Source organism: Sapajus apella, unplaced genomic scaffold (genome assembly GCF_009761245.1).
Source record: "Sapajus apella isolate SASKATOON/1434 unplaced genomic scaffold, GSC_monkey_1.0 scaffold44, whole genome shotgun sequence".
Classification (NCBI taxonomy): Eukaryota; Metazoa; Chordata; class Mammalia; order Primates; family Cebidae; genus Sapajus; species Sapajus apella.
The window spans coordinates 6170582-6185375 of NW_022436984.1; the positions used below are offsets into that span (position 1 = coordinate 6170582).

At 40.5% G+C, this 14794-nt stretch overlaps 1 protein-coding gene and 1 pseudogene across 13 annotated transcripts in view; both read left to right on the forward strand.

Moving 5' to 3' along the window:
• Positions 1-11794, forward strand: part of BIRC6 (baculoviral IAP repeat containing 6) — a 258154-nt gene extending 246360 nt beyond the window's left edge. For all 12 annotated transcript variants that reach the window (XM_032239247.1, XM_032239252.1, XM_032239250.1 and 9 more), the window contains 2 exons: positions 3230-3364; positions 10648-11794. In XM_032239247.1, coding sequence (XP_032095138.1) covers positions 3230-3364; positions 10648-10821 — 309 coding nt within the window. In that variant the 3' untranslated portion in view covers positions 10822-11794. The remainder of the gene's footprint in view (positions 1-3229; positions 3365-10647) is intronic.
• A 402-nt stretch (positions 11795-12196) lies between these two features.
• Positions 12197-14136, forward strand: LOC116524139 (annotated as a pseudogene). Its single transcript, XR_004257191.1, has one exon. The product of XR_004257191.1 is annotated as a small nuclear ribonucleoprotein Sm D2 pseudogene (transcript).
• Positions 14137-14794: the final 658 nt, after the last annotated feature.

A 14794-nucleotide genomic window follows, 5' to 3' on the forward strand; every position in this document is an offset into this window, starting at 1 on the left:
GAGTGCACTGCCACACCCAGCTAATTTTTGCACTATTAGTAGAGAGAAGGTTTCACCATATTGGCCAGGTTGATCTCAAACTCCTGACCTCAGGTGATCCACCCACCTTGGCCTTTCAAAGTACTGGGATTACAGGCGTGAGTTACTGTGCCCCGACTTTTCTTTATTAGTTACCATTCTATTATCCAATTCTCTAAATATGTTTCTAAAATATTTCTCAGAAAACATTTTTATTGAAGATGGTTTCTTTTTTATTTTATTTTTTTTATTTTAGAGGAAGACAGAGGAATGAAGATGGTTTCTTTTTTTTTTTTTTTTTTTTTTTTCCCAGGCGGGGGTTTTCTCTTTTTTCCCCCGGTGGGGGGGCATTGGGGCGGTGCTGCGCCCCGCAACCTCCGCCTCCTGGGTTCAGGCAATTCTCCTGCCTCAGCCTCTTGAGTAGATGGGATTACAGGCACGCACCACCATGCCCAGCTAATTTTTTGTAGTTTTAGCAGAGACGGGGTTTCACCATGTTGACCAGGATGTTCTCGATCTCTTGACCTCGTGATCCACCCGCCTCGGCCTCCCAAAGTGCTGGGATTACAGGCTTGAGCCACCGCGCCCGGCTTGAAGATGGTTTCTAAATTTGTTTTGCAAATAGAAATTTTGCCTGTGTGTGTGTGTGTGTGTGTGTGTGTGTGTGTGTGTGTGTGTGTGTGTGTGTGTGTGTATAAGAGGAAAGGAAAATGACTTTTTGTTTGTTTGTTTTTGAGACACGGCCTTGTTCTATCCCAGGCTGGAGTGCAACCTCCATCTCCCTGTTTCAAGTGATTCTCGTGCCTCAGCCTCCCGAGTAGCCAGGACTATAGGTGTACACCACCGTAACTGGCTAATTTTTTGTATTTTTTAGTAGAGGCCAGGTTTTACCATGTTAGCCAGGCTGGTCTCGAACTCCTGACCTCAGGTGATCTGCCCGCCTTGGCCTCCCAGAGTGTTGGAATTATAGGTGTGAGCCACTGTGCCCAGCCACATTTCCTTTTCTTTAGGAAAAAAAAAAAAAATATGACTTTCCAAAACCTGTCTTAATATATTGAAGCGGTTTTTTTTTTTTCACTTCATCCTGAAGTATGATTGTGGCTGTGTGTGTGTGTGCGTGTGTGTGTGTGTGTGTGTGTGTGTGTGTGTGTAGCTCTTTGCCTATGATTAGTTGTCTCCCCATAGTATGCCAAAATACAATTATACTTTTCTTTTTTTTTTTTTTTCTCGAGACGGGGTTTCGCTCTTGTTACCCAGGCTGGAGTGCAATGGCGCGATCTCAGCTCACCACAACCTCCGCCTCCTGGGTTCAGGCAATTCTCCTGCCTCAGCCTCCTGAGTAGCTGGGATTACAGGCACATGCCACCATGCCCAGCTAATTTTTTGTATTTTTAGTAGAGACGGGGTTTCACCATGTTGACCAGGATGGTCTCGATCTCTTGACCTCGTGATCCACCCGCCTCGGCCTCCCAAAGTGCTGGGATTACAGGCGTGAGCCACCGCGCCCGGCCCAATTATACTTTTCATCTGCCACATCAAATTACTTTAGCACCACAACCTGCTGTAATTGTGTCCAGAAACACTTTTCTTTTTTAAAATTATTTCACTTGATCATGAATTTTTAAAGTTGTGCTGGAAAGTTAACATTTTAGAAGAGAAAAATGGTATATTTAACTGACATAAAATTGATATTTAATATAACTGCAAATATTCTGCATGAATACTATGAAGCCTCCCTCTTCATCAGATAGCATCGATTAATATTTCTTTTTCTTTGGCTTTTGCTTTTACTAAGTAAATTTATATGCCAGTGTCCTTTGAATGACAAAGTTGGATACTTTATTTTTGCAAAGATCGTATGTACCACTGCAGTCCAGCCTGGGCAGCAAAGTGAGATTCTGTCTCAAAAAAAAAAAAAAAAATGGAATTTATTGGTTTATGCGTATTATTTTTTTCAGGAAGGATAAACACAGGGAACTCAGAAAAGGGGATGACTTTTTACAAAAAGCAAATGTGTATCATTTGAGACAATCATCCTTCTTATTCTTTAGAAACTACCTTGCATTAAAGGAGCCACTCCCTGTCCATGTATGCTTTCTCAGTTTTCCTAATCAAATGCCACTCACTACTCTGAATGCCCTGGGCTTTTTGTTTTTGTTTATTGTTGTTCTTTAAAAACACTCACTTCCCGTCTAATTCTGTTGTTATCATGGTTCTTCATTTAAAGGCAGCCGAGTCGTACTTAACTTTTGTATCCCAGAGGCTTCAAACCCAATAACTATTAAATATGGTGAGGATTGTATTGGTGTTTGACATTCATTCCCAGAGTTTTCTAGTGATTTTTCCTTTGTAGATTTGATTGATTGTTCTTTAGGGAAGATATGCTTCCTGGGCAATCCTCAACCAGAATACAGAGTAATATTTCCAAATTGATAACTGCTTTCTAATTTAAATTTGTTAGAAATACACTGTTACTACTATTTGTTGGTAGAAATTTTACTGAATTTTTCCAAGAGAGATTTTTTTTTTAATCGCAAATGTAAACCACAGTAATAATATGGAAATTTAACTTCCTAAAATAAAATCCTGACTATAAATTAACTGGAAGATAAAATTAAGCAGGTGAGTATAGTGCCATTTCTGGGGATCCCTTCAGATTTCTGTGTGAATGCCTTTGGCATTTAGAATATACTTATCTAGGTGTTCTTTGAGTTATCTTTTAAAGGCAGAAATTCCTCTGTTGTCAATACTTTTAAAATCCTTTTTTCCTGGTTACTTATTTATTTGCATTTGCCTTCTGAATATATTGTATCATATATGTGTCTTGTGGTCTCTGGATAAGATTAATTTTCCAAGTGTCTGACCAGGATTGTACATTCTTTTCTGCTATAAATTTCATATGTACGTATTTCAACAAATGTCATCTCAAATAATGAGCTTGATTTTTTTCCCTGCTAATGATATGGAGTTGACTAAATTGAGTTTTATGGACAGAAAAACATTGCAGTGTCTGTATATTCATTTATTTAAATATATTTGTTATAATAGTCTAAATATTTATGTTTATAATATATAAATATATTTAAATAAATATATTTATAATATTTAAATATATTTATAATACATTTCATTTCTTTGTAATGTCATATACTGTGTCTTTTTAAATTCTGACTGTAAACACTGCTTGTTCTCCTGCTTACTTTTTCTCAAGGTTATATACAAACATTTTTACTTGAAAAGAGTTGAGATAATGGCCCAATGTGAGGAGTGGATTGCGGACATTCAGCAGTACAGCAGTGATAAGCGGGTAGGCAGGACTATGTCTCATCATGCAGCAGCTCTAAAGGTGAGTAAGCCTTTCTAAGACGAGCCTTGTTGCTTTAAGAATTGTGTACTATAAGGACACATGCACACGAATGTTCATTGCAGCACTGTTTACAATAGCAAAGACCTGGAACCAACCCAAATGCCCACCAATGATAGACTGGACAGGGAAAATGTGGCACATACACACCATGGAATATTATGCAGCCATCAAAAACGATGAGTTTGTGTCCTTTGTAGGGACATGGATGAATCTGGAAACCATCATTCTCACCAAACTGACACAAGAACAGAAAATCAAACACCGCATGTTCTCATTCATAGGGAGGGGAGCACTACACACACTGGAGTCTGTTGGGGAGAAATAGGGGAGGGACAGCGGGGGGTGGGGAGTTGGGGAGAGATAGCATGGGGAGAAATGCCAGATATAGTTGAAGGGAAGGCAGCAAATCACGCTGCCATGTGTATACCTATGCAACAATCTTTCACGTTCTTCACATGTACCCCAAAACATAAAATGCAATTTTAAAAAAAAAAAAAAAAAAAAAACTGAATTTTTTTAAAAAAAAAAAAAAAAAAAAAAGAATTATGTAATTATTGACAGAACCATGTCACCATGTCTATCAGAAGATAATAGGAGGGAGGGAATTAAATAAACATAAAACTTATTTTAAGTTCAGAGGAATAAATTGTTACTCAAAAGTCTATAGAAAAGATTTTTTTTTTAATAGACGGAGTCTCACTCTGTCACCAGACTGGAGTGCAGTGGCTCCATCTCGGCTCACTGCAACCTCTGACTCTCTGGTTCAAGCAATTCTCCTGCCTCAGCCTCCCAAGTAGCTGGGATTACAGGCACACGCCACCATGCCTAGCTAATTTTTGTATTTTTAGTAGAGACAGGGTTTCACCATGTTGGCCAGGATGGTCTCCATCTCCTGACCTCGTGATCCACCTGCCTCAGCCTCCCAAAGTGCTGAGATCACAGATGTGAGCCACTAGGCCTGGTAAATTACTTTTTTTGACAGTAGATTGACAGTTCCTAAAATGAAAAGTGGGTACAAGGACTGAGTCAACAAGAGTTTTGTAAACTTCCTTGAAAATAATGATGACAAGATGTGCTCCATGAATGCCTTTTTTTTTTTTTTTTTTCTCTTTTCTTTTGAGACCAGGTTTCACTCTGTTGTACTGACCTAGAGTGCAGTGGTGGCATCATAACTCTGTAACCTTGAACTCCTGGACGAAAGCAGTTCTCCCACCTCTGTTTCCCATGTAGCTGGGACTATAGCCAGGTGCCACGATGCCCAGCTAAATTTTTTTATTTTAAATTTTGTAGAGATGGAGTCTTACCCTGTTTCTTAGGCTGGGCTCAAGTGCTTCTCCCACCTCAGCCAACCAAATCACTGGGATTATAGGCATGAGCAACCGTGTCAGAGTTGAAGGATTTCTATTATTCCCTAGTCTTTCTCTAGGCCTCTTGCCTTCCAGAATTTTATTACTTGGAGTAATGAGAGAGATGTGAGTTGCAGATTCTCCCACAGCTGATGGTGTCAGTGGCTGTGTTAGGGCAGACAATCGGTTGTTTTCAATTTGGACATTCACAGAATATAAATGTAAAATGTGACGGTCTGGAAGACTTTTTTTTTTTTGTCTACAATGGAGATCTTTCTTTATAACAGCTTTCCTTTTATTCTGCATCTGAATGTCTTTACTCATCTCTGCTCTTCATACTCCACCAGTATCCTCCCTTTCTCTGTCTTCAGGTTTTTCTATTTCTTCTGGCTCCTTCTAACTTTAAAGCTGTCTTCAAACAACTAGATGACGATAAGGATTTGTTAGTTCTTTAGTTGTGATTTTTTAAAGGATCCCTGTCTTTTCAGGATATGTACAGAAATATTTGTGAATGACAAAGTGTATGATGTCTGGGATTTACTTCAAAATAAAATGTGAAGGGGAAAGCATGGAAATCTAGATGAAAGAAGATGGGCCATGAGTTGATAATGGTTGAAGCTGTGTGATGGATACATGGGAGTTCATTGTACTATTCTGCCCACTTCTGTGTATCTTTGAGTTTTTTCACTATAAAAATGTTTTTAAGAAGAGAAAAACATTTGCAGAAAATTTCTCTAAGCTAGTTCTATTTTGCCACTGTTATTATAAAACAGGTTGTCTTCTTTCATCATCAGACTACAGCAATGGACACTTCTTGCCTCCATTTTTAACTGTTGTCTTACTAATCAACCTTTTGCAGTTTGACTTCCATTTTAACAAAGTTACGCTCTCTTCAGTTCTCAAAGCCAGTGACCCCGGCTCACTTCTCTGTTCACTTCGTCTGCCCTCCCTCCTACGGGCCTTTACATATGGTTTCCATTTTCCCCTCCTTTTCAGTTTTTCTGCTTGCTCACCTCCATTCATTTTTCAGCTTACATTTCACTTCATGGAACCCTGTTTTGTTTTTTTTGAGATGCAGTCTCTCTGTGTCGCACAGGCTGGAGTGCAGTGGCGCGATCTTGGCTCACGGCAGTTTCCACCTCCTGGGCTCAAGCGATTCACCTGCCTCAGCCTCCTGAATAGCTGAGATTACAGGCATCTGCTACTACACCTGGCTAATTTTTGTATTTTTATTTTTGTTATTTATTTTATTTATTTATTTATTTTGAGATGGAATTTTGCTTTGTTGCCTGCCACTATACCCAGCTAATTTTTGCATTTTTAGTAGAGACAAGGTTTCACCATGTTAGCCAGGCTGGTCTCGAATTCCTGACCTCTAGTGATCTGCCTGCCTCGGCCCCTCAAAGTGCTAGGATTACAGGAGTGAGCCACCACACCCTGCCTGACTGATGACTATATTAGATCATTTCAGTGTAAGCATTTCTAAGTCCCTGTGCCTACTGGTTAAAACACTCATAACATTTGTCTAATGCTTGTCTTTTGTACTATACTTTTCATCTGTAGACTATCTTGACTTTTCTGCTTACACTCTTCTTAATTCTTTCTGTGTGTTTTCATTTTTCTCTTTTTCTGAGTGATTGTTTATCTAAAGGCTTACTTTTTGGCCTTTGGAACTATTTTTTTCTCTCTTTCTGTTTTTCCTTCATTGTTTCTATAACCCTGACTTTGGCCATTTACTCTCTAAAAGTGACTCTTTTACTGCTGTCAGCTATTAGCTTTCTCTTGAATTGTATTATTGACGTTTTTTACTTAGATGCCCTGTCATCATCTCCTTAAAGGAGATTTTCCTCAAATCAAGTTTTCTAGCCTTCTATTTACTTAATTTTACTTGATTTTAAACCATTTTTCTCTGTCTTAGAATCTTGAGATATTATGTATCTCATCCTTCATCCAGCACCCCTGGTCAGTACTAGGTCCTGTCAGTGTTGCTTCATGATGGGATTGCCCTCCTCCCCAACCCATGATTTCTGTTGAGTTCCCACAGCTTTGTTTGACCGGCTTCGTTATACCAGGTTCTCCCCTTTTTCAGTTCCTTCTTTAGTGCATTACCAGACTGATCCTCCCCAAATGTGTGTTTAGATATGTTTTTCACTCATATAAGACTTTAGTGGCCCAAGTCCAGCTTCTTTTCATTCAGTGTCTTCCTTATATCCCACAGCCTTTTACTGTGTTTCTTCTGTCACCTGGAATTTTCCATCTCTGAATTAATCCAACATTCTATTATTTTAACTATACATTTGCTGTTGAGTGCTGCACAAGAAAAGTACTTAATTGGCCGGGCACAGTGACTCATGCCTATAATCCCAATACTTTGGGAGGCCAAGGCAGGCGGATCACTTGAGGTCAGGAGTTCAAGACCAGCCTGGCCAAGATGGTGAAACCCCAACTCTACTAAAAAATACAAAAATTAGCTGGGCATGGTGGCACACATCTGTAGTCCCAGCTACTTGGGAGGCCGAGGCAGGAGAATCACTTGAACCCGGGAGGCAGATGTTGCAATGAGCTGAGATTGCACCACTGCACTCTAGCCTGGTGACAGAGTGAGACTCCATCTCAAAATAAATAAATAAATAAAAATATAAAAATTAGTTGAATGTGGTGGCTCATGCCTGTAGTACCAACTGCTAGGGAGGCTGGGGCCTCCCCTGAACCTGGGAGGTGGAGGTTGCAGTAAGCCGAGATCGCACCATTGCTCTCCAGCCTAGGCAACAAGAGTGCAAAATTCCATCTCAAAAAAACGAAGAAAAAGTATGTAGTTGTTCAGCTTGACTCTCCAGTAAAATCATAGTATCCCTGTACAGTATTAGGCTTTCTTGCACTGCTATAGGAAATCCTTGAGACTGGGTGATTTATAACAAAAAGACATTCAATGGGCTCATGGTTCTGTAGGCTGTACAGGAAGCATGGAGCTGGCATTTACTCCACTTCTGAAGAGGCCTCAAGGACCTTTTACTCATGGCAGAAGGTGAAGCAGGAGCAAGAAGGAGTAGGGGCGTGGGAGGTGCCACACTTTACAACATCCAGATCTAGTGATAATTAACTATCTCAGGATAGCACCAATCCATGAGGAAATTGTCCCTATGATCCCCATTTTTCTCACTTCCAACATGGGGATTACAATTTCAACATGAGATTTGGGCAGGGACATATATCCAAACTAGATCAATCCCCAACCTTAACTGGGTCCTCATTCTTTTTTTTTTTTTGGAGACGGAGTTTCACTCATGTTACCCAGGCTGAAGTGCAATGGCGTGATCTCGGCCTACCGCAACCTCTGCCTCCTGGGTTCAGGCAGTTCTCCTGCCCCGGCCTCCTGAGTAGCTGGGATTACAGGCACGTACCACCATGCCCAGCTAATTTTTGTATTTTTAATAGAGACAGGGTTTCACCATATTGACCAGGATGGTCTCGATCTCTTGACCTCGTGATCCACCCGCCTCGGCCTCCCAAAGTGCTGGGATTACAGGCTTGAGCCACCGCGCCCGGTTGGGTCCTCATTCTTGTCATATTTTTCTTTTTTTTTTTTTTTTTGAGACGGAGTTTCGCTCTTGTTGCCCAGGCTGGAGTGCAATGGCGCGATCTCGGCTCACCGCAACCTCCGCCTCCTGGGTTCAGGCAATTCTCCTGCCTCAGCCTCCTGAGTAGCTGGGATTACAGGCATGCGCCACCATGCCCAGCTGATTTTTTGTATTTTTAGTAGAGACGGGGTTTCACCATGTTGACCAGGATGGTCTCGATCTCTTGACCTCGTGATCCACCCACCTCGGCCTCCCAAAGTGCTGGGATTACAGGTGTGAGCCACCGCGCCCGGCCTTTGTCATATTTTTCTTTCTCCTTCCCTGGTTAGTGTTTTCACCTATTGTTCACAGTGGAAGGGAAATCAAGGCAAGGGAAATTTTCACTTACCAGCATGTAAAGGTACTTTGAAACATTGCGAGTAGCTGCAAGGATATAGTTATTTTTTTCTATTTATGTCTTATAATTTCAGCTAGAATTTTAGACTCTGTAATTGTAAAGATTTTATTATCCTCATTCTACTTATTGCCTTTATGTTGTTGGCATTTAACACAGTGCTTCATACATAAAATTGTTCTGTAAATGTTGCTTAGCTAATTTTCAAGGTCAGTTATTGACATACTTAATTTTAAAAGCCCTTTGTTGATTAAGATCATTTCTTTCCAGAAAATTATGAATCAAATCTTTACATTTGTAGACAACCAGCCACTCCCAATTAACATGCCTATATCCTTTTGCTAATTGCAATGTAGAGCAAAACAAAGTTTATTTAATCTCTGTATATCTTAACTTAATTTTTAAGAAAATTCTAATGATAGGCTGGGCACAGTTATTCACACCTGTAATCCCAGCACTGTGAGAAGCCGGCAGGTGGACTGATTGAGGTCAGTTCTAGACCAGCCTGGTTAACAAGGCGAAACCCCATCTCTATAAAAAACACAAAAAAATTAGCCAGGCATGGTGGTGCACACCTGTAATACCAGCTACTCGGGAGGCTGCGGCACAAGAATTGCTTGCGCCTGGTAGGTGGAGGTTGCAGTGAGCTGAGATCATGCCACTGCACTCTAGCATGGGTGGCACAGTGAGACCTTGTCTCATAAAAACAAAAACAAAATTCTAATGATAAAATTATTTCTAAGGTTTATTTGGAGCATTAAGTGAGAAAATTAGTGTGAACATGTGCAGATATTTTATGTATGGCCTACTACCTGATAAATACTTGTTTTCATTTGCTAAAGTATCAGTGGATTTATTTTAATTTATGTACTTTTCTTTCAAAAACATTTAGCCAGAATCAGCGTATATGAGAAGTCAAGGGATTACAGTGTTTAATTTAAAAGAGTTTATAGGCCAGGCACAGTGGCTCACACCTGCAATCCCAGCTCTTTGGGAGACCAAGGCGGGTGGATTGCTTGAGCCCAGGAGGTCGAAACCAGCCTGGGCAAAATGGTGAAACCCCATCTGTACAAAAAAAAAAAAAAATTAGGTCGGCATTGTGCTTCATGCTTGTAGTCCCAATTACTTGGGAGGCTGAGGTGGGAGGATTGCTTGAGGCTGCATGAGCTTGGATTGTGCCACTGCTCTCCAGCCTGGATGACAGAGCAAGGCTATCTCAAAATAAAATAAAAGAGTATATGTATCTAGGGCAGGTGCGGTGGCTCACGCCTGTAATCCCAGCACTTTGGGAGGTCAAGGCGAGAGATCATGAGGGCAAAAGTTCGAGACCATCCTGGCCAATATGGTGAAACCCTGTCTCTACTAAAAATACAAAAATTAACTGGGTGTGATGGCACACTCCTGTAGTCTCAGCTACTCGGGAGGCTGAGGCAGGAGAATCGCTTGGACCCTGGAGGTGGAGACTGCAATGAGCTGAGATCACGCCATTTCACTCCAGCCTGACAACAGAGCAAGACTCCGTCTCAAAAATTTAAAAAAAAAAAAAAAAGAAAGAAAAGAAAAAAGAATATATGTTTCTAACAAATAATGTCCTATCAGTCTTCAGTAGTGCTATTTTTGTGACAGCTGGGGAGCACGGGTAGTATCTACTGCTATGTTACTGAGGTCTTTTCAGCAACATCAGTTATTCTGAGGTTAGGGATTCTTGTCAGTTTTTGTCATCGTCGTTATTTTTTTATTTTTAGAGATGCCCTAAAGGTATCTTGTCAGTTTTGCTTACTACCTGCTATATCAAGTGTCTATAACAGTGGCTTGCACAAGGAGGGGCTCAGTAAATATTTGTGGGCTTAATGCTTTGGGCATTGTTAAAATCCAATTCCTGCCTCAATTGATGTTGTGCTAGAGGATTTAAAGTTCTAACATAAGTCCTTTTATCCTGCATAGCGTCACACTGCTCAGCTTCGTGAAGAGTTGCTAAAACTTCCCTGCCCTGAAGGCTTGGACCCTGACACTGACGATGCCCCAGAGGTGTGCAGGGCCACAACAGGTGCTGAGGATACTCTAATGCACGATCAGGTTAAACCCAGCAGCAGCAAAGAACTCCCCAGTGACTTCTAATTATGAGCTGCGTTGACATGGACTTCATAGACAAAAAGGCTTCGAAGCACAAGCCAAATATGTCAATATTTGTATGTAAGAAACTAATTATGTAATAGGTAATGAAACTGAAACTATACTATGCTCTTAAGGAGATCCAGTTTAATTCAAGGTGATCTTTTATTTACCTGTACAGGAGTGTAAACTTTTTTGTGCTTTTATTTTTCGATTGTGAGAACCACTGATTGGTATGTTCAACAGATTTGTGTATACAAAGAAATGGATAAATCACTGCTATATAAGGGAAACTACCTTAGGAAAGAATGTTTACTGAATGTTTATTTTATTTTTTTTTTTTACTGTAGAGTGAGGGGTTGTTAACAAAGAATATATATTGGTCATTCTTACAACTACTATTTAAAGTCAGCAACTTTTCACTGAATTTGATAGATTTTATGTTTGGCCATATCTTCATGCTCACATTTGATTTCTGAAGACCTCCTACATACACTTCAATAAAAGTTAAATGGACATACTCCCTCTTTTTTGATTTACTGGTACATTTTTAAAATAATAAATCTGCCATAAAATGCATTATACCTGGAGACTTGCACTTGTATGGATGAATTTATTACATTCAACATATTTAATTTTATGCCTTCTAAGATGCAGAAAAAATAAATGAACATGATTTTATTCTATGCCAACATTTGGGCCTCTGAATGTATCTGTTATTTGAATTTAAGTATATGAAAAGGAATGGTCAATTTGAAAGTCATTCTAAACTGAGTTTTTTTTTCTAAAGGGCTCCTTTTTTCCTGGACTATGTGGTTTTATGACTAAAGTCACATGTATGTATTAAACATTGAGGCTCTGTAGAGGAGAGAGGATGTACCTCTCTGGTGCTGTTACAGTACATTCTGTACCTGCCATACAGGCTCATTTTCATGCAAATTCTTCCTAGAGCCAAATAAATAAATACTTAGGTGAATTAGTATGTCTTGTTTCTAAACCACTTTGCCATGGTGTGAAATGCTATTTCTACAAAGAATTGAACACTTCCAAGACATAAGCATGGGAAAACAAAGGATATTTTTCCAAGATCAGTTTCCATAGGGGAAAGACTAAGGTGATTCTTGACAGTAATTTTATAAAATAAAAGTGGCAGCCATGCATGGTGGCTCACACCTGTAATCCCAGCACTTTGGGAGACCGAAGCAGGAGGATCACCTGAGGTCAGGAGTTGGAGACAAGCCTGGCCAATGTGGTGAAACACCATCTCCACTAAAAATACAAAAATTAGCCCAGCATGGTGGTGGGTACCTGTAATCCCAGCTACTCAGGAGGCTCAGGCAGGAGAATCGCTTGAATCTGGGAGGCAGAGGTTGCAGTGAGCTGAGATCATGCCATTGCACTCCAGCCTGGGCAAAGTTTTTGAAACTTCTTTTGAAAAAAAAAAGTGGCATGTGGGAATCCTGAATCTGGAGCTGACCAGGAGAAGCTGTATTCTGATTTCTGAGTTTGAAGAAAAAGGGGCTTTTGGGGAAATGATACTCTTTTATGTACAAAGTATAAAGCTCCTTCAGCATGGATAAAGGGGGAATGAATACTATTTGGACAGGAAATCAAAGATTCCAAAACACATAGTGTTAGGTCTGGGAGGTAGTTAGCTACACTGATAATGGCAAAATAGTAGTAGTTTATGAGAAGGAAAAAAGTTACATGTCACCCACAGACATGCTAGCTAAAATCTATAAAATTACAAGCAATGATAAAGGACAATAATTAATCATCTAGGCTATTTTTCGTTGTTTTTGGAATGTGAGTGCTAGATGATAAAAGCTATCAAGTGTATTGTTTGCCTTCAACATAAAATGAAAGTAACAATACCAGTACTATAAGGTCCAGTTCATGTTTTTTTAAAACCAAAGTCTAAACACCTAAATTGGAACCAATTATATTAAAATGTTCCATCTGAGATCCAGACTTTATGTCAACAAACATTTGAGCATTTAGCACTTATTTTTTACTAGTTGCAAGTTCCCACACTTAAGGAGTGAATGACAGACATGAGAACATGTCATTGCAATCAACATGTTAAGTTCTCTGGTAGAGTTATTTATAGGGTAATACTGGGAGCACAGAGGAGAAAACCATATCTCAGCAAAATGTTGGGTCGGCACTGAGGTGGTAATGGTCAGAGAAGGCTTCCTAAATGCAGATATCCTGAGTCTTGAAGGATGAGGATAAAGAAGTTAGCCAGGCAAAAACAAGATAATTCAGACACAGGAGAGCAAAAGGAGAGCTCAGATAGATGGTATCATGTTAGATGTTGCAGGATTTTTAATAGGCAAGGTGAGGATGGTCAAATGGGATGGGAGGCAGTGGTTTTGGAAAAGGGTCAGTTACTCCCAGGCTTTTGCTTGCCCTGTTGAGGAGCTTTGATATCCTGTGGGTGAAGGAGAACTCTGAAGTAGCTCTAATTAAGGAAGCAACCTGATTAGACTGTTTCAGGAAGATCATTCTGCAAGCTGTTGGGAAGCAAGGAGATCAGTTATAAGCCTACTCTAAAATCCAGGCAATAGGTCATAAACCAGAGCACACAGAGTGTGGAGAGGAAGAGGCAATTGATAAGACTTTGGGAAACATATTTTGGTATGAGAATAACTTCAGCATGTTTCAGGCTGGGGAGCCAGGGGAGAAGTCCTTGGGGAAGGATGGAGCAAAGCCTGAATGACCTGGGTCTAAGAGCATGCAGAGAACTTGAAGAGATGTGAATATCAGTAAAGTGAATTATCTTAATGAAAAGTAAAAAAGTAGAGCAGCAACATGGAGGAAACTGGAGTGAACCGAGAGCTTAGTGACCAACATGTGCCTCCTCAACAAGCCAAGAGTGAGATGACCCCAGAGGAGCTGCAGAAGCGAGAGGAGGAGGAATTTAAAACGGGTCCACCCTCTGTGCTCACTCAGTCTGTCAAGAACAACACCCAAGTGCTCATCAACTGCCGCAACATAAGAAACTCCTGGGCTGTGTGAAGGCCTTCGATAGGCACAGCAACATGGTGCTGGAGAACGTGAAGGAGATTTGGACTGAGGTACCCAAGAGCAGCAAGGGCAAGAAGAAGTCCAAGCCAGTCAACAAAGACCGCTACATCTCCAAGATGTTCCTGCGCGGGGACTCAGTCATTGTGGTCCTGCGGAACCCGCTCATCGCCAGCAAGTAGGAGCCACCTATCCCTGTCAGTCAACAGAACTCACTCCTCTGTCCTACGGAGGCCGCTGCCGCTGGTGTTAAGAACAATAAAGCTCTGTGTTTTTTTCTAAAAAAAAAAAAAAGTAAAGCTGCTTAAATACCTTCCTAGCATTAAGAAAATAATCTCCAAAGTCAGAAAAATGTGAAAGGTACTGTAGGCTGGCTGTGGTGGCTCACACCTGTAATCCCAGTGCTTTGGGAGGCCGAGGTGAGAGGATTGCTTGAACTCAGGACTTTGAGACCAGCCTGGGCAACATGGCAAAACCCTGTCTCTACAAAAATACCAAAATTAGCTGGGTCTGGTGGCACATCCTGTAATCCCAGCTACTCGGAAGGCTGAGGTGGCAGGAATGCTCGAGGGCCCAGGACGTCAAGACTGTAGTGAGCCTAGATCCCATGACTGCACTCCAGCCTGGGCTTGATTAATGAATGTACTTAAGCCATCCTTATTGTTGGACAGTTTGGGATTGCTTTTGTCTCTGCTTTTCTGATTATAACTAATGCTATCATGAGCATGGTCTTTGTTTTCTTATGATAAACCCTAGAAGTAGAATTCCTAGGTCAAAGTTTTTGACATGTAATGACTGCTTTCCTGAGAATTACTGATTCACACTTGGAAAATCGTTTAGTGTTTCATATAGGAGAGCTCTCAGTTTTTTAAATTTAAATTTAAATTTAAAAAAGGAAAATCATTTAGTGTTGCCATGTGTTGGCCAGCATTGAGGATTATAATTATTTGAT